The sequence below is a fragment of the Bufo bufo genome, chromosome 1, assembly GCF_905171765.1.
Source record: "Bufo bufo chromosome 1, aBufBuf1.1, whole genome shotgun sequence".
NCBI lineage: Eukaryota > Metazoa > Chordata > Amphibia > Anura > Bufonidae > Bufo > Bufo bufo.
In genome coordinates, this window is record NC_053389.1 from 661,740,998 (window position 1) to 661,759,573 (window position 18,576).

General features: G+C 43.1%; 1 protein-coding gene across 3 annotated transcripts in view; it reads left to right on the top strand.

The window, feature by feature from the left end:
* The window catches only part of SLC12A1 (solute carrier family 12 member 1), a 123,005-nt gene that overhangs the window by 46,762 nt on the left and 57,667 nt on the right, over positions 1-18,576 (top strand). For all 3 annotated transcript variants that reach the window (XM_040414000.1, XM_040413998.1, XM_040413999.1), the window contains 4 exons: positions 2,832-2,983; positions 5,622-5,729; positions 14,293-14,416; positions 16,172-16,273. In XM_040414000.1, the coding sequence (XP_040269934.1) occupies positions 2,832-2,983; positions 5,622-5,729; positions 14,293-14,416; positions 16,172-16,273 (486 nt within the window). The remainder of the gene's footprint in view (positions 1-2,831; positions 2,984-5,621; positions 5,730-14,292; positions 14,417-16,171; positions 16,274-18,576) is intronic.

Below are 18,576 nucleotides of genomic sequence, written 5' to 3' on the forward strand. Positions count from 1 at the left end.
AAGCTCTTTAATGCAGTGACAACAATAGCTAATTAGGACACTGACATATATAGCCATAGGTAAACGCATGGTTGATGGTGTTAACAAACAGTCTGTTTAAAAACACACTGTGCCATCGCATTTGTCATTCTTTTTCAAATTAAAAATGTTTAAAAAAATTGTCCCTTATTGGGGTAGATAGTGTTTATACACACAAGGAGTTATCAGGAAAAAAAACGGTGGCTTTTTCTAAACAAGCAGCCCAAAAATGATGCTTAAGGCCTCATGCGCACGACCATATGTGTTTTGTGGTCCGCAAATTGCGGATCCGCAAAAAAAGGATGACGTTCTGTATGGCATCCGTTTTTTTTGCGGATCCGTTTTTTTTGCAGATCCATTGTAATAATGCCTATCCTTGTCCGCAAACTAGAAAAAAATAGGACATGCACTATTTATTTTGCGGAGCAACGGAACGGACATACTGTGCGGACACGGTGTGCTGTCCGCGTTTTTTGCGGACCCATTGAAATGAATGGGTCTGCATCCTATCCGCAAAAAAAACGGTTCGGACACGGAAACAAAATACGGTCGTGTGCATGAGGCCTTAATGGGAGTAGATGCCTGCTCCTGTTTATACACACAAATATTAATGTCAAAAGAAACAGTGGTGTCTACCGAACAGACCTTGAAAAATTCTGCCTTTTTTGGGAGCAGCACAGAACAGTGTGGATGTGGAAATGGTAAGCTGTGAAGGAGTAAAATTGGTAGCAATAGTAGAGGCAGCAGTTGCAGCACAGCATAGAACATACAAGGCAGTAGATGTACAGCTGTGAATTTGTATTAGTAGTAGTGGCAAGGCAGTAGGTGTAGGAGTAATAGTAGTGGTAGCAGGGGCCATTGCAGTGGCAGCAGCAGTCATATGGTGTGGAAAATTTTGGTAGACAGCAAGATAGCAACAGTGACATGATCAGTCCGGCAATAAATAGGCACTGTCTGTTATGGCAGATATATTCATCGTCACAGAGCCATGCCTTGTTGGGCCAGTTCTGGCCACTTTTCCAATTTGTCTGCCCAAAAGTCTATGGGGTCAGGGAAGTGGTTATGGGCTGGAAAAAGGACACAGTCCAGGTAGGACTGTCCTCGTTGTTCAGTTGGTACATATCCATTTGTTGATTTGCATCAGCCTGGCGAGGCACATGAAGAAAACTGCTCCATCATGTTCATGAAACTGAACTGGCTGTTGCTGGTGCTGCTTCAGCTAATTATAGTAGGAGGGACAGCGGACAGTAGTTGACTTGGGGGGGGGGGGGGCGGAGAGGGGCATTCTGTTCAGACACACGGGTGGCAGGCTTCTGCTCACTGCAAGCTGCGGCAAGCTGCATACATAGTACTTCCTGGTAATACAGCAATTTTACCTCCCTTTAAACATCAGGAAAACATTACCCCATTTCGCTTTGATAGTAAGGATCTAAAAGCATGTCTATCCAATAACCATCAGATTGCCTGATGCTAATCATACGACTGTCAGTACGTACGCAAGCAAGCAAACAGCTCTTTCCAGCTCCACCCCACACAGAGATGATTAATCATCATGGCTAATGTCATCATCATCAGCCTTATCTTCCTCTACCTCCCTCAGCCTCATCTTCCTCTACCTCCGCCTTCAGTGTTAGCTCCTCATCTTCCTCCTCCACTTCCTCCTCCATGGGACTTTATCCATATAGTTCCCCAACAGCTACAGTGTGGCCAGCACCATGCAAAAGCTGCTCTTCTTCCAATGACCCTTGTTGCATCATTGTGAGTGTTTTATATAAATATCACAGGGATGACATCATTGATGCCACAGTTGTTCCCACTGAAAAATCTGATGGTCTCTTTGAAGGGCCTGAGTATACGACACGTGTCTCTGATGAGCTGCCATTGCCTGACCTCTAAACAACACATGTTCCCTGTTGAGGTGGTCTAGTTCATGACAAAATATTCACAGCTTGGATTTCTTGCGACTGCCGCAGCGTTTCATTTCTATGGGATCACCGCTACTTAGTGATCTTGGCCGCATTAGGTGTCCCGTGACCAGTGTCGCCGTGTAGCCCTTGCCTAACATGTACCTACCCATGTATGCCTGAAATGTAGCCAATATCTGACTTCTTGAAACAGTCCTGAAATTCAGCAATTTTGAAAGGAAGAGCTCCGTGCTTTATATGGTATTAAACCATTAGCAAACCCAAAAACATCCATAGATGGATATTTCACATTCAGTATTGCATATTTAAAGGGCTTCTGTCACCCCCAAAACACATTGGCGCAGGCGCTCTGAGAGAAGGACGCTCGCCTCCTCAGCACTCCCTCAGTGCGCCTGCGCCGATGACGTCTTCTCTTTCGGTGACGTCATCGGCGCAGGCGCACTGAGGGAGTGCTGAGGAGGCGAGCGTCCTTCTCTCAGAGCGCCTGCGCCGAATGAAGACAGGCGCGGGATTTGAAATGCTGACAGGGCCAGCCAGAGGAGGAGAGCGCTCGCTGGCCTGTCAATCAACAGGAGGAGGGGGCGTTTTTTTGCGGCGGCTACCAGCAAGTAGATGCCCTACTTGCTGGTAGTGAAGTGAATAGCATATTTTAAAAGATCTATTTTTAAGAAAAAGAAGCCACAGACAAAGGTAAGAGCCCTATATAGGGAATAGTCGTTCAATAAGGATTTTAACAAGCCCAAAAAAAAAAATAATTGTTTTGGGGGTGACAGAAGCCCTTTAACATTTTGCTTTCCTGCTTCTCATCTTCCTTTGTCTTTTATGAACCAGGATAACATCACACTTGTATTAGAAAGGCAATAAACCTGCGTTTGTTTTACTCTACAGCTGCATCAGTAGTGCGTGACGCCACCGGAAATATCAACGATACAATCACTTCTGCCATAAACTGCAATGGATCGGCCGCCTGCAGCCTTGGTTATGATTTCTCCGTATGTGAATATGAGAAATGTAACTATGGGCTGATGAATAACTTTCAAGTACGTATTGATCATCGGCTTCTGAAACAGCAGCCTACATTGTATTAGGCATAAAACATAATGGGCCGTTTTATAGCCTATTTTCATTATTGCCAATAACTTTCTATTTAGCTTCTCAACGGTCAATATAATTTATAATGGCAAAACGGTATACATTAATTCCTACAATAACCAACTCTTCTCTGTTCTGATGTTAACCTCTTCCTCACCATAAAAATAAGCAGATAGCGCAGTAAATAACATGGCAGCGCCCGAAAATGACACATAACCTACAGTACGACTACAAACACACACAGCAAACATATAACTGCAGCTTGATCTTATTATCATGGGTACTTTTAATCTGTTTAAGGCTAGGGTAACACAGCAACATGAGATGTGCGACAATAAGGCTAGGGCTACATGGCGACATGTGTCGCGCAACTTCTTATTGCCGGAAAGTGACACATTTTTCATAACAATACTCAATGGTGTCGCACTGCGACATGCAGCGACTGCGACACGACAGCCAAGTTGGATTTTTGTGCAACTGTTGTGTCGTAGTCACAGCATGTTGCATGTTGCAATGCGACGCCATTGACTATCATTTAAAAAAATGTTGCCATGTAGTTGTTCCCTTTTTTTTGCTTGACTTATTGTCACACGACACATGTCACCGCGTAGCCCTTGTCGAATCATGTGTAGCCTATCATGTGTCATGCAACATTCATGTTGCACCAATGTTGCGTGACATTTTTTGTAATAATAGTCAATGGAGTCGCACTGTTACATGCGACATACTGCCACTGCAACGCGACAGTGGCACAAAAATCTAACTTGGATGGACTATCATAGATATTGACTATCATTATAAAAAATCTTGCATGACTTTTCAGCGACAAAAAGTCATGTGACACATGTCGCTGTGTAGCCCTAGCCTAACCCTTTATGGACACAGACTAATTCAATTTTTTCAATTTCATTTTTCCTTCCCCGCCTTCCAATAGCCATACTTTTATTTATTTATTTTCTGTTACGCCGCTGTGGCCCCCGTTACATTCTCCCACACTGTATGCTAAGTAACAGCATCGGAACACCAGGGAGGAGACATCAACTTTTCTCCCTGGACGTTCCTTCTCCCTGGCTGTAGCGCTGTCCAATCGCAGCGCAGAACGTCACAGCCAGGGAGAAAGGAACGTCCAGGGAGAAAAGTTGATGTCTCCTCCCTGGTGTTCCAATGCTGTTACTTAGCATACAGAGCGGGAGAATGTAACGGGGGCCACAGCGGCGCAACGGAGCGGCGCCCAGAAATCATAGTAAGTTCAGGGACATCCCCCATATATGCCCTACATGTCCTGCTACTTAGTTAATAAAGTATTGACCCATAAAAGGTCCTCCAGTGGCCAGGGGGGCTCAAGAGGCAGCTGCTGGGGGCTCCCCAGGAGCAACTGGGCCCGGGGCAGCTGCCCCTTTTGCCCCGCGTTATAGACGATCCTGTACATATGGAGTGGGCTTAGCAAATGGACTTAGCGCACTCCATACACTGTACAATGCACAACAATGTAACTGTAGGTCACGGTGAAAGGGTTAAAGGATAACACCACCCAAAGTGTCTAAAGATTATATTAAAGAAGTGGGTGCAAATTTTCCACAGATATTCCCAGAGATGCAGAATCTGTGTGGAGCCTGTAAGCATGTTCTATGCATCTGCTGTATGATATATGATTATTCACAGTGGTGCTTGAAAGTTTGTGAACCCTTCATAATTTTCTATGTTTCTGCATAAGTCCTAACACCATATAAAGATAGTAATTTTTTTTTAAAAATGACTCCAAAATATTAGACATGTCTGTAAGTGGCAAAAGTATGTGAACCTTTACTTTCAGTATCTGGTGTGATCCTCTTGAGCAGAAATAACGGCAACTAAACGTTTCTGGTAATTGCTTATTAGTCCTGCACATTGGCGTGGAGAAATTTTATACCATTCCTCTGTACAAAACAGCTTTAACTCTGTTGGAAAAAATAATAATAAAAGCCCCATGTTGTAGGCAGGTCCAAATTGACAGAAGGCAGGGCCAATAAAGGTAGGCAAGAGCAGCAATATTGTAGTGCAGCACAAAATACCGCCCCAGCAGGACCAAATATACAATTCAGCACAAATTACTGCCACCCCCACCACTGCATTCAACTCAATCACTGATCTGAGAATGGGTCTGCAAAAAAATGGAAGTTACTCCGTGTGAATTCCGTTTCCGTATGTCCTATTATTGTCCGCATTACGGACAAGGATAGTACTGTTCTATTAGGGGCCAGCTGTTCCGTTCTGCAAAATATGGAATGCACATGGACGTCATCCGTATTTTTTGCGGATCCGTTTTTTGAGGACCGCAAAATACATACGGTTGTGTGCATGAGGCCTTATTCAATGAGAACCAGTACACTGGCAGACCTTGGTAGTGAAACAGTTAAAACTTTAATTATGATTGGAAAAATGAAAGAAAAAATGTCAAATGTAATTGTTCTGTGACCTTTTCAGGCAGAGTTATTATATTCTGTGTTCTAACCAGGATTCTTTTCAGATGTGACTTTTTATACTGACACAGGACTGTCACAACATCGCACACAACTTACAGTATTACATTTGATTTTTTTTTTGTAGGTCATGAGTATGGTATCAGGATTTGGCCCCCTGATCATTGCTGGCATTTTCTCAGCCACCCTGTCCTCGGCTCTGGCATCACTTGTCAGTGCACCCAAAGTATTTCAGGTAAGGATGCCATTATTTTATCGTCTCCTAGATGATCTTATATCTGTTGTCATCGGTAACACAGGGAAATGTTCTTGTACTTGTACTCACTTATTACTTATTACTTTTCTTGACAAAAAGGACCTGGTGCAACAATTCTTCTGGTCCTATTCCCAATCAGCTAACCAAAAAGATAGGGCTCGTTCACACGACCGTGTGAAGCCCGTGCCTGTGCTGTGGACCGCAAATTGCAGTCCGCAATGCACGGGCACCGACCATGGCCCAGCCGCATGGGGATCGTGGACCCATTTCACTTGAATGGGTCCGCGATCCCTCCATTCCGCAAAAAGATATAGCATCTTTTTGCGGGTGCGGAGGCACGGAACGGAACCCCAGAAAGCGAAGTGAATGGGTCCGAATCCGTGATGCGGAATGTACACGGAACGGTGCCCATGTATTGCGGATTTGCAAATGCGGTCCGCAATACGGCAAAGGGCAGCACACGTTCGTGTGAACAAGCCCTTAGTGAGATTCTGATCGACATATCTTCGGGATACAAAATATTTAGTTAAATAAAAATTATTTTAGGCAACATAGTAGTATTATTGATGAGGTGCAAAGCTGCACTAAAACCACATGCTCTACATCCATTTCTTTTCTTCATAAAGCTGTTCAATGAAACTGTATGGGCTTTGTTGCCACAGTCTAATTTTGTAATAACATTTTTTATTTTAGAAAATGAAATTTAGTAGCATACAGGCATTGCATCAAAATATGTCGAAATTATCCTATAAAGAAGAATAATTGCATACAAAAATATTTGGCATATAAAATAAAAGAGTTTGGCATAAAAAATAAAAGTGTACCAAACGGTACAATTATAGCAGAAGTTATAATCTGTTAATACAGGGTAATACAAAGCAAAATCAGCACTGAAGTCTTTATTATCCGCATTTAATGCTGAAAAGATAAAGGGGTTCAGAAAGAGTTATTGCATCCAAAAGTATGAGTTCTTCCTTTAGAATTTTGCTCACTTTAGACTCCACAACAAGCTTTGTATCAAATCAAAAACTATGCCAAACTGCCCTGTGTGAATTTGGTCTGATCGTATTTGCATACTCGTCATTTCAGTCACATCTTATAAGCAACTGTTTAGCAATAAAAGGGGTACAAAGATCTACTTGGTTACAGAAAATAGATATCATGATAGTTTACATTCACATCACGTACAGGATTGTGTATAATTTGTACATCCACTCTGCTCTTTAGAATCATATAATACAGGCACAGTACACAATTCTCATATTGTAGGGACTCTGCAGTAACTCTAGTAACTCTAGTCAGATAGTATCTCTAGTCTTAGGCTTGTTTCACATTTGCGCTAGATGCCAGAGATGTCTGGACCCGGCACTGCCGGACGCAACCAGATAACCACCGGCTCCATTAACTATAATGGGGAGTAGTGATGAGCGGCATAAACAAAACAATATTCGTTTTCACGATATTTTGCTAATTTTTCGCATAATATTCGCAATAAATTTGCAAACTCTAGAATTCGAGATCTGCAGTCATTATTTTGACAATTGCGCAAATTGGTACTAATGATGCGTATATTTTTTGCGCAATATATGCAACTTCACATTTTAGCAGGTCCAAGTAGATATTACTGATTGGTGCACTATGTATTGTTGTGACATCACAGCACTATGTCTGTAGTATGTACGTATGGACAGCAGAACCTATCACACTACCTAACACCCTGCACTGCAACAGCTACACTATATCAGGATATAACCTACACTGGCCATCTCTCACTAACTATCTGTATTATATATATAAGTTATCTATCTATCTAAAGTAATTTGATAAGGAATAGGATCCAGATGAAAGCACAGAGCACAGCAATGACACTGCTCTCTCTCTCAGAACTGCAAAAAACTGCAGAAAATGGCTGCTGGGGGGTTTCTTATATAGTAAGGGGTAGGCAACTTTCCTATTGGTTGCTAGGGATGTTGCTAAGCTCTGACAAAGATATTGCAGCCTTCTCATTGGCCCACAAGCAAGAAGGGAGGTTACTGATGAAAAAAAAACTCTAGAATATTCGCGATTACGAAAATATAGCACTATATTCTACATCCTCGCGAATTCTCGAAGTGCCGATATTCGCGATAAAAATTCACAATTAGAATATTTGCGATCAACACTAATGGGAACTGGTGTAGATCCGGCCACAAGCAGGCAAACATGCTGAGAAGCGGGCGGATGAAAACTGCTGCGTACAGCGTTTTTTATCTGGCTGATTATGTAGATATTTGCCAAGCTGCGGCCGGATCTCCGCCGGACCCGGACGGAATTCCATCAGCGCCCGGCAGTGACAGATTCGGCAGGCTGTTCATGGCCAAAACAGAGAAGATAGATGGGTAGCTAGATAGATAGAAAGATAGAAGAGATGAGATATGGATATATAATAGACTAAAGAGGTTATAGATAGATAGATAGATAGATAGATAGATAGATAATAGAAGAGATGACAAATAGATAGACAGATGGATATATAATAGAAGAGATGATAGATAGATAGATAGATAGATAGATAGATAGATAGATAGATAGAAGCAGTGGCGTCTCTAGCTTTCAAATTTTGGGGGGGCACACTGGGGGCCAGGACAAAAGTAGGGGGGGCAGCTATAACAACGATAGATTTACACAAGTACGCTTAGAAATGCTGCGATACTTTACCCAATACCTAAAACCGCAACAGGGAAGAAAAGTCCAGCTGTCTGTGGATGACACTTTTATAGAGAGGGGGATCTGTGGATGACACTGCTATGGGGGGGATCTGTGGATGCCACATACCGTATATAGCATCTTATGCTATATGTGTCATCCACAGATCCACCCCATGACAGTGTCATCCCCATTTCCCCCTCCATAACAGTGTCATCCACAGATCTCCCTCCCTATAACAGTGTCATCCACAGATCTCCCTCCCCGCCTCTCACAGGAGTGTACATATATAAAATAAACATATTTCACATGAACACTTACAATTACTTGGCTTGGCCCTTGGGGATCTCGGACGCCACTTCAACACTTTGGCCGGGGGCTCGGTGGAGCTGATGTTGTGTTTTATCCTAATGAGAAAGATTTCATAATAAGGATTTGGAGAAGAGGCAGAGGGATAGCAGAGCAGGGAGAGGCTGGTGCTGCTACTAGGGGGTCATACCATGGGTGAGTAATAACACCCACCATAATGCCCCCCAGTAGAAATAATTCTCCTTATAATGTGCAAAACATACCCCCTTATGCCCCCAGTTGAGCTAATGTCCCCCATAATGTGCCAGTATAAAATACTCCTATATAGTGCACCAGTAAATGCCTCCATAGTGCTCCTCTCCCCCCTTCCTGCTAGTGCCCCCCATAATGTACCAGTATAAAATGCCCCATATATCGTGCCCCAGTAGATGCCCTCAGTGTCCCCCATAATTTGCAAGTATAAAATACCCCTTCTTAGTGCCCCCCGTAGATGACTCCATAGTACTCCTCTCTCCCCTTCTCCATAGTACCCACCATAATGTGTCCCAGTATAAAATGCTACTGTACAGAGCCCCCCATATAAAACACCCCTTCTTTGTGGCCTCAGTAGATGCCCCTATAGTGCCCACCAATAATGTGCCAGTAATAAGTGCCCTCAATAACGTGCCAGTAACAAGAGCCCCCCAATGTGCCAGTAATAAGCCCCCATCATGTGCCAGTAACAAGAGCCCCCATCATGTGCCAGTAATAAGCCCCCCATCACGTGCCAGTAATAAGCCCCCCATCACGTGCCAGTAATAAGCTCCCCATGTTCCAGTATTAAGTCCCCCCATCATCATGTGCCAGTATTAAGTCCCCCCATCATCATGTGCCAGTATTAAGTCCCCCCATCATCACGTGCCAGTAATAAGCCCCCCATCACGTGCCAGTAATAAGCCCCCATCACGTGCCAGTATTAAGCCCCCCCATATTCCAGTATTAAGTCCCCCCATCATCATGTGCCAGTATTAAGTCCCCCCATCATCATGTGCCAGTATTAAGTCCCCCATCATCATGTGCCAGTATTAAGTCCCCCCCATCATCATGTGCCAGTATTAAGTCCCCCCATCATGTGCCAGTATTAAGTCCCCCCCATCATGTGCCAGTATTAAGTCCCCCCCATCATGTGCCAGTATTAAGTCCCCCCCATCATGTGCCAGTATTAAGTCCCCCCCATCATCATGTGCCAGTATTAAGTCCCCCCCATCATCATGTGCCAGTATTAAGTCCCCCCCATCATCATGTGCCAGTATTAAGTCCCCCCATCATCATGTGCCAGTATTAAGTCCCCCCCATCATCATGTGCCAGTATAAAGTCCCCCCCATCATCATGTGCCAGTATAAAGTCCCCCCCATCATCATGTGCCAGTATTGTAATAAGCCCCCCCCAAAGTGCCAGTAACACTATTGTAAAAAAAACAAAAAACAAAAACACTTATACTTACCTCAGTCTCAGCGATGCGATGCAGCCTCTTCCTGTGTCCCACGCTGTAATGTAAGGCTCAGGCGGCACGATGACGTCATTGCGCCGGCCTCTGATAGGCTGCCGGCCTAGTGCCTGCAGCCAGGGGCGTCCATAAAAATCACTGGGCCCCATAGCAGGAATCTAAATAGGGCCCCCATTCCCCTTTTATAGCCCCTCCCTTTGTTCCATGAACTATTCTAGCTGCTGCGTTTTATAATTTATGCCATCAGGGCCAGATTGGGATTACAAAACAGCCCTGGCACACAAAAGAGGTATAATAGATGCAGTGTGTACAGATGTATATTATATACAGCAGTGTACAGTTATGTGAGGTACGCGGTATAATATATGCATTGTGTACAGGTATATAGTATATTCCCTAGTGTTCTGATATGTGAGGTACAGGGTATAATAGATGCAGTGTGTACAGGTATATAGTATATACAGCAGTGTACTGATATGTGAGGTACGGGGTATAATATATACAGTGTATACAGGTATACAATATGTACAGTAGTGTAATATGTGAGGTACGAGGTATAATAGATGCAGTGTGTACAGATATATAGTAAATACAGCAGTGTATTGACACCTCGTACCTCAGATATCAGTACACCGCTGTATATACTATATATCTGTACACACTGCATCTATTATACCTCGTACCTCACATATATAGTATATACAGAAGTGTACTGATATCTGTACTAGGGATCGACCGATTATCGGTTTGGCCGATATTATCGGCCGATATTGAGGATTTTGAACGTTATCGGTATCGGCATCAATTTTGCCGATATACCGATAACGTATGGGGAACACAGAACGCGCTGCTGACAGCGCTCTCTGTGTTCCCTCCGCAGCACAGGGGAGAAGGAAGCAGCGTCTCCTCCCCCTGTGCTGCTGCTGCCGCTGCCGCCAATGAGGGGATAGAACATAAGAGGAGGGGAGGGGCTGTGGCCGCTGCGCCACCAATGAAGATAAGCCTTTCATTCATTCATATATACAGGAGGCGGGAGCTGGCTGCAGAATCACATAGCCGGCTCCCGACCTCTATGAGCAATAGCTGCGGTCCGCGGTAGTTAACTCCTCAGGTGCCGCGGATCGCAGCTACCGCTGATAGAGGTCGGGAGCCGGCTATGTGATTCAGCAGCCAGCTCCCGCCTCCTGTATATGAATGATCGAGAGACTTATCTTCATTGGTGGCGCAGTGCGCCCCCCCAAGCCCCCCAGTATTAATCATTGGTGGCGCAGTGCGCCCCCCACCCCCATCCCAATCCCGGCCAATAGTAAAAACATTGGTGGCGCAGTGCGCCCCCCCCCCACCCAGTATTAATCATTGGTGGCAGTGGCCACAGGATCCTCTCTCCCCTGCTCCTCCGATCGGAGCCCCAGCTGTGTAAGCCTGGGGCTCCGATCGGTTACCATGGCAGCCAGGACGCTATTGAAGCCCTGGCTGCCATGTTCAGCTCCATGCTGCTGTGTGCACTATGCACAGAGCAGCAGGGACAGTGTGAGATCCTATTCACCCTGATAGAGATCTATCAGGGTGAATAGGACAAAGGTTCTAGTCCCTAAGGGGGTTAAAAGTTAGTAAAAAAAAAAACACAAAAATATTAAGTATAAATGAAAAAGATTTATAAAAAAAAAATACACATTAACAATAAACAAAAAAAATACACATTAACAATAAACATATTAATTTTCAGCAGATTTGTGTAGGAATTTTTTTTTTTCTCAAAAATGAAAATTCCCAGAATATCGGTATAAATTATCGGCTATCGGCCTGAAAGTTCACAAATTATCGGTATCGGTATCGGCCCTAAAAAATCAATATCGGTCGATCCCTAATCTGTACACACTGCATCTATTACACCTCATACCTCTCATATCAGTGCACTGCGGTATATACTATATATCTGTACACACTGCATCTATTATACCTCGTACCTCACATATATAGTATATACAGAAGTGTACTGATATCTGTACACACAGCATCTATTATACCTTGTACCTCACATATCAGTGCACTGCGGTATATACTATATATCTGTACATATTTCATGTATAATACTGTGTAATATATGCAGTGTGTGTGCATGTATGTGTGTGTATCTATATATATATATATATATTACACACAGAGCAGTGTATTGATGTGAGACATAGAAGGTATAATACTGTAGATGCAGTGTTTATAGAAATATGTGGTCAGTTATACATTATGGTCACTGTGTGTGTGAGGTACATGAGGTAGTGGTCCCTGTAACTGTCTGAAGTGTTATACATGAGTGAGCAATGAGTAAAAACAGGGCATGGAGGGGAGGTAAATGATGAAAAGTGGAGGACCTCCTCTTACCTCTCCATTCCAGTCTGTATGGATCAATGCAGAGCTGCTTGTGAACTTCTAATACTTGCTATTAGGGGTTGAAGGACCTGTGATGATGTCATCACAGGTCCTGGCAGATATACCTTTGAAACCTAGGAACTACACCATTTTTGGTGCAGTTCCTTTGCTAGATTCTGCAGGACCTGTGATGTTGAAGATGATGTCATCACAGGTCCTGGCAGATGCACTGTTCTAACCTGGGAACTACACTTTACACTGTGCAGTTCCCTTACAGGACCTGTGATGACATCATCAAAGGTCCTTTAGCTTTAGAAAGATAAACAGGAGCAATTAGGGGGCGGGGCCTCTCCTCCACTTCGGGGCCTGCCTGCAGCCTATCAGAGGAAGGGGAAGGGACACGCCTCTCCCTCCCCTGCACCTCCGCTCAGCTGGCACAGGCAGTTTACAATGGAGATGAGCGCAATGGAAGCGCTCATCTCCCTGTGCTTGGCGGCGGCTCACTAGGTGGGGGGCATTTTAGTTGGGGGGGCACAGCATGATGTAGGGGGGGCCGTGGCCCCCTCTGGCCCCCCCCTGGCGACGCCACTGGATAGAAGAGATGAGATATGGATATATAATAGACTAAAGAGGTTATAGATTTGGGATAGATAGATAGATAGATAGATAGATAGATAGATAGATAGATAGATAATAGATGAGATGATAGATAGATAGATGATAGATAGATAGATAATAGAAGAGATGACAAATAGATAGATAGACAGATGGATATATAATAGAAGAGATGATTGATAGATAGACTGTATATACAGTAAAACTGCCATTGTCAGTAATAAATGCATAAAACTACATTATAGTTTATCAGACAGTCATCTAAAATAATATTAAATGCACACACAAAAAGATGACTAAAATAAAATGCTAGCATAAAATATCCTTATATCGGCGCTCAGTCTCCAGCTTTTGCTCTTGTGAGATTTCAGATTATCTTGCAGTTCTGTGCCAGAAAATTCTGTAACACTTTAGACTTTTAGCACTGATTTGATTATTTACTTGCAAAAATAGCATTTCTTTACTGCAAATAGTAATGGGCAATTGCAGCCTTCCAAAAACTAAATATAATATAGAAAACAGATTATGTATGTATGCATGTCTCACCCGGGGCACATAAAGAAAAGTAGAATTGGAGGTCATTGCAGGAATAGATTCCATTTACTCTATAGGATTTGGACATCATTATTTCATTTCTCACAGCCATTAAAGACAATCTGTCGGCCAGTAATTAGCATCTGCACCAGTGCAGGCATTAACTAGTTTTCATGTAGGCACAGAACATTTTGACCTTAATGTCCAGGAAAGCAGCATTCAGGTGATGGGTTAATAGCACGTAATATCACTTGTTAAGCCTGAGAGAGCCACTTGTAGCACAATCAACACCTCTAAAGTCCTTTCAAATTACCCGAGATGTTAGCGTCTTTATACTGCCTCCTCAAAAGGTTCAGTCTCAATAATTATCTGGTTAAATATTATACGGTTGTACCCATAAAACTGAATGCAACCTATGATGGCAGCTTTTTTTGTAATCACTTCAAGACCGTGAATCATCTCAGTGATGAAGGGTCATATAGTGGACTGGAACATTTTTATTGCAAAGAAATAAGTTAAGTGCGCGTGTATTGATTTCCCCACAGGCTCTCTGCAAGGATAACATTTACAAAGCACTTCACTTTTTCGCTAAAGGACATGGAAAGAACAACGAGCCAATCAGAGGATACGTTCTTACATTTGTCATTGCACTGGCCTTTATTCTGATTGGTTAGTGAATTAAATTTAATGCTAAATAGTAATTTTTTGAACATATTGGACAAAAATTCCATTATAGTACTTGTCTATAAACCTCAGTTCATCTTTGCACATAGAACCAGGAATGAATTAAAGGGATTGTGTCAAGTTTTTAAGTTGTTCCCTATCCACAGGACCTCTGGGTCCCGTTCGTATGTATCCTGATGGAGCTTACAGGCCAAGCATGCATTTGGTCGCTCTATTCATTCTCTATGGGAGTGCTGAAGATTGCTGAGTACAGCACTCAACTATTTCTGGCGGCCCCGTAAAGAATGAATGACGAACGGCCAGGTTGCCACTCCATCAGAGCAGGGGATAACTTGAAAACTTGGCACAAGCCCTTTAAAGCAAACTTTACTGTATGAACATGTAATTCTTGCTTGCACATAGTTGTACTGGTATCCTGGACTGACTGTGTTACATAATATAATGGTGCTTTACTGTCGTAATATGATGCTTTGCAATGTAGCCTATATAGCTCCACCTAAGGCTACTTTTACATTAGCGTTAGCAGGGTCCGGCAGGCTGCGGTTTTTGTCCGGCCGCCTTTCGACATGTTTGTCCCGTCCCCATTATAGTGAATAGGGGCGAAGCGGACTTCCGGCCGCACACGTGGGCTACTGTTAGTACAGATCAGGCAGGCTGTTAGACCCTGCTAACACTAATGTGAAAGTAGCCTAAGACAGGTTTGTGAGTGGTATTTATTTATCCATATACTCAATGAAAATAACGGAGCTTTTACTGAATTAATATTATGGATATTATTTTGTTTGCAGTATGGGGTGATTTAACAAGTGATAACCTATCCATAGGATAGATCACCAGTATCAGATCGGCTGAGGTCCGACACCCTGCACCCCCCATAGATCCTCTCTTTAGGGAGTAGCTCCCACCCTGGAACTACACAACACCGTTCACTGTTTAGTGGACAGAGCTGGTTACTGCAGCGCTACTCCCATGGAAGTGGATGGAGATATGTAGTTCTAGAGCAAACTTCTGCCAACAGACTTATTGCAGCAAAGCTGATCGGCACAAGGTGTCAACCTCTACAGATCCTTACAAGTGAGGATAGACCATCACTTGGAATATCCTGGACAACCCCTTTAAGTAATTAAAGGGTCTGGTTCACCTCAGACATTGCTGGCATAGCTAAGATATGCCATTAATATCAGATAGTTGCGGGTCCCACCTCCGGAACCTGCTATCTCCAGAATTGGGTCCCTAAAGTGAACAAAGAACAGCCATGCATGCACAGCCTTCATTGTCCACAAATGGAATCTAAAAATAGCCAAGCGCCAGATCGGCAGTCCCTTAGTAGTGAATGGAGCAGTGGCTGTGCTTGCGTGGTGCGCTCTCCATTCACAACTGAGGGACTTCGGAAAACAGCCAAGTAAGCTCGCGCAACTATTTTCAGAACTCCCATAGTGATGAACAGAGAGCACTCCGCGCATGCGCGACATGGACTCCTTCGCTCTGGAGGGCCCGTTCTGGAGAAATGAGTAGGTGGGACCCACACCTATCTGAAAAGGATATGTCATCAATGTCTAAGATGAGACATAAGATAAGCCAGCCACTTTAAGGTCTGCAGCTATTTACATATACTACTAAATAAGGTAAAGCACAGCATAAAACACCCAAGATTCAGCAAATGGTATGTTAAAAAGTAAAATGACAGAATAAAGATGAAAACAGAGACCCAGCGTTAAAACATTTTCTTTCCTCATACAGCTGAACTGAACACCATTGCACCCATAATTTCCAACTTCTTCCTGGCTTCTTATGCCCTGATCAACTTTTCCTGTTTCCATGCGTCATATGCAAAATCACCAGGTCAGTATAATGAAAATAGTCAAATCATGTGTAAGTGCTGGTATCCTGTGATAGCCCTGGGGCACATCCACAGCCCTCAGTCACACTTAATATTCAAAATATGTACCAAACATGCAACTGCTAAGCTTTCTCTACAGCTGCACCCTAGGGCCCATTGACAAAAGCAAATTATCAGGGTAGTTATTGGGAATGAATGTTAGTATGGACACTCGTTCCCAATAATTGCTCCGTGAGCAAAATAAGCTGATGTGTTGGGCAATGCAATCATAAAATCATTACTTGTCAGCAGTACTTTGCCTTTTGTAAACAGGGATGTGCTGCCGATAAGCAATGAATCTGTGTGGGGATGAACAATCACTACTGCAATCATCCATCACCATACACAGGGGGTGACTGGTGGGTGCAAATGCAGTTGAATGAGCTAGCATTAAAGGGTTCATTTCTGATCATTGCCCTGTGTATCGCTTCGTGTAGGGGGTACAGAGGTAGCAGGTACTACTGTGCCCAGGAGACTTATGGGGGCTACATAATAAGACACCAGTATTATAAAAAAGACATGGTAGGTGAGGGGCTCTGTTACAAAAATTACACGGAAGCCTGGGATCTTCAAGTTATGCCTCTGGCCCCTTGAAAGGTTCATGCTTCCCATAGAAAAATTGAATGGGACCATCTGTACCTAGTTCCTCACCCACATTCACCTAGTTCCTCACCCACATTCACCTAGTTCCTCACCCACATTTGCCTAGTTCCTCACCCACATTTGCCTAGTTCCTCACCCACATTTGCCTAGTTCCTCACCCACATTCGCCTAGTTCCTCACCCAAATTCGCCTAGTTCCTCACCCACATTCGCCTAGTTCCTCACCCACATTCGCCTAGTTCCTCACCCACCATTCGCCTAGTTTCTCACCCACATTCACCTAGTTCCTCACCTACATTCACCTAGTTTTTCACCCACCATTCGCCTAGTTCCTCACCCACATTCACCTAGTTCCTCACCCACCATTCGCCTAGTTCCTCACCCACCATTGGCCACCATAGGCATAGTGGCCATAATTAGGTAGGTGAGGAACTAGGCGAATGGTGAGTAGTTAATATAATTAGTCTGTCCTTATTCAAAACTCTACAAATCTAATTTAACAAATCTAAACAAATCTTAACAAATCTAATTTACAAATTGCTAATACTCAAAAAAGAATATAGTATCTTGCTGTACGCTGTTCTAATTACAATAACTGTATGCCGCTGAGTGACAAGTTCTATATCTGAGTGGTACAATATTTTATAGTCAAACTTTGTGACAGTTTATTAATGACCATCCCCTCGGCCTGCAATAAGTTCTAATAGGATATATGCAGGGCTTGGGAGCCAACATTACCACGTTTTGAATGTCTGTACAATAAGAAGTGACAAGAATGTCGATATTCTTCTTCCAGATCTTATCTTTAAGACATACAGTTTGGCATCACTGTATTGATTATGCATTTAAAATATGACACAATATGAACTAAGCCAGTAATGCAGGTATAATAATTGGCATGACGCAGGCAATCGGGAGATAAAGGGAATTAAATAAGACATCATTCTTCAATGTTTAAGATCCTTTTAAAAGTCTTGACTCCATAGTCTGAAAGAGATATGAGAATGTTACACAGGTTTTGGGACACTGGTCCATTAATGCACAATTGGGGCATTTAGTTGAAGGAAATGTCTGAGGGTAAAAACACTCTTTTATACTTAGGTTGTGTCTGGTATTGAGCTCAACTCCTTTCAAGTGAATGCTGCTAAATGGCAATACTAGACAGGGCCTATGAATACAATTGGAAGCGTTTCTGGAAAAATAAAAAAAAACAGCAGACAACCCCTTTAAGGAGGACCTATTACCTCTCCTGACATCTCTGTTTTAGTGACTACTTTCATTCCCCATGCAATAACAATTCTGTTTCATCTTTTCTTATGATTCTATTAGGGTCATTTATTACCAGATATATGCCCTTTTTGTGGTGTACACTGCGTGCAGAATTATTAGGCAAATGAGTATTTTGACCACATCATCCTCTTTATGCATGTTGTCTTACTCCAAGCTGTATAGGCTCGAAAGCCTACTACCAATTAAGCATATTAGGTGATGTGCATCTCTGTAATGAGAAGAGGTGTGGTCTAAAGACATCAACACCCTATATTAGGTGTGCATAATTATTAGGCAACTTCCTTTCCTTTGGCAAAATGGGTCAAAAGAAGGACTTGACAGGCTCAGAAAAGTCAAAAATAGTGAGATATCTTGCAGAGGGATGCAGCACTCTT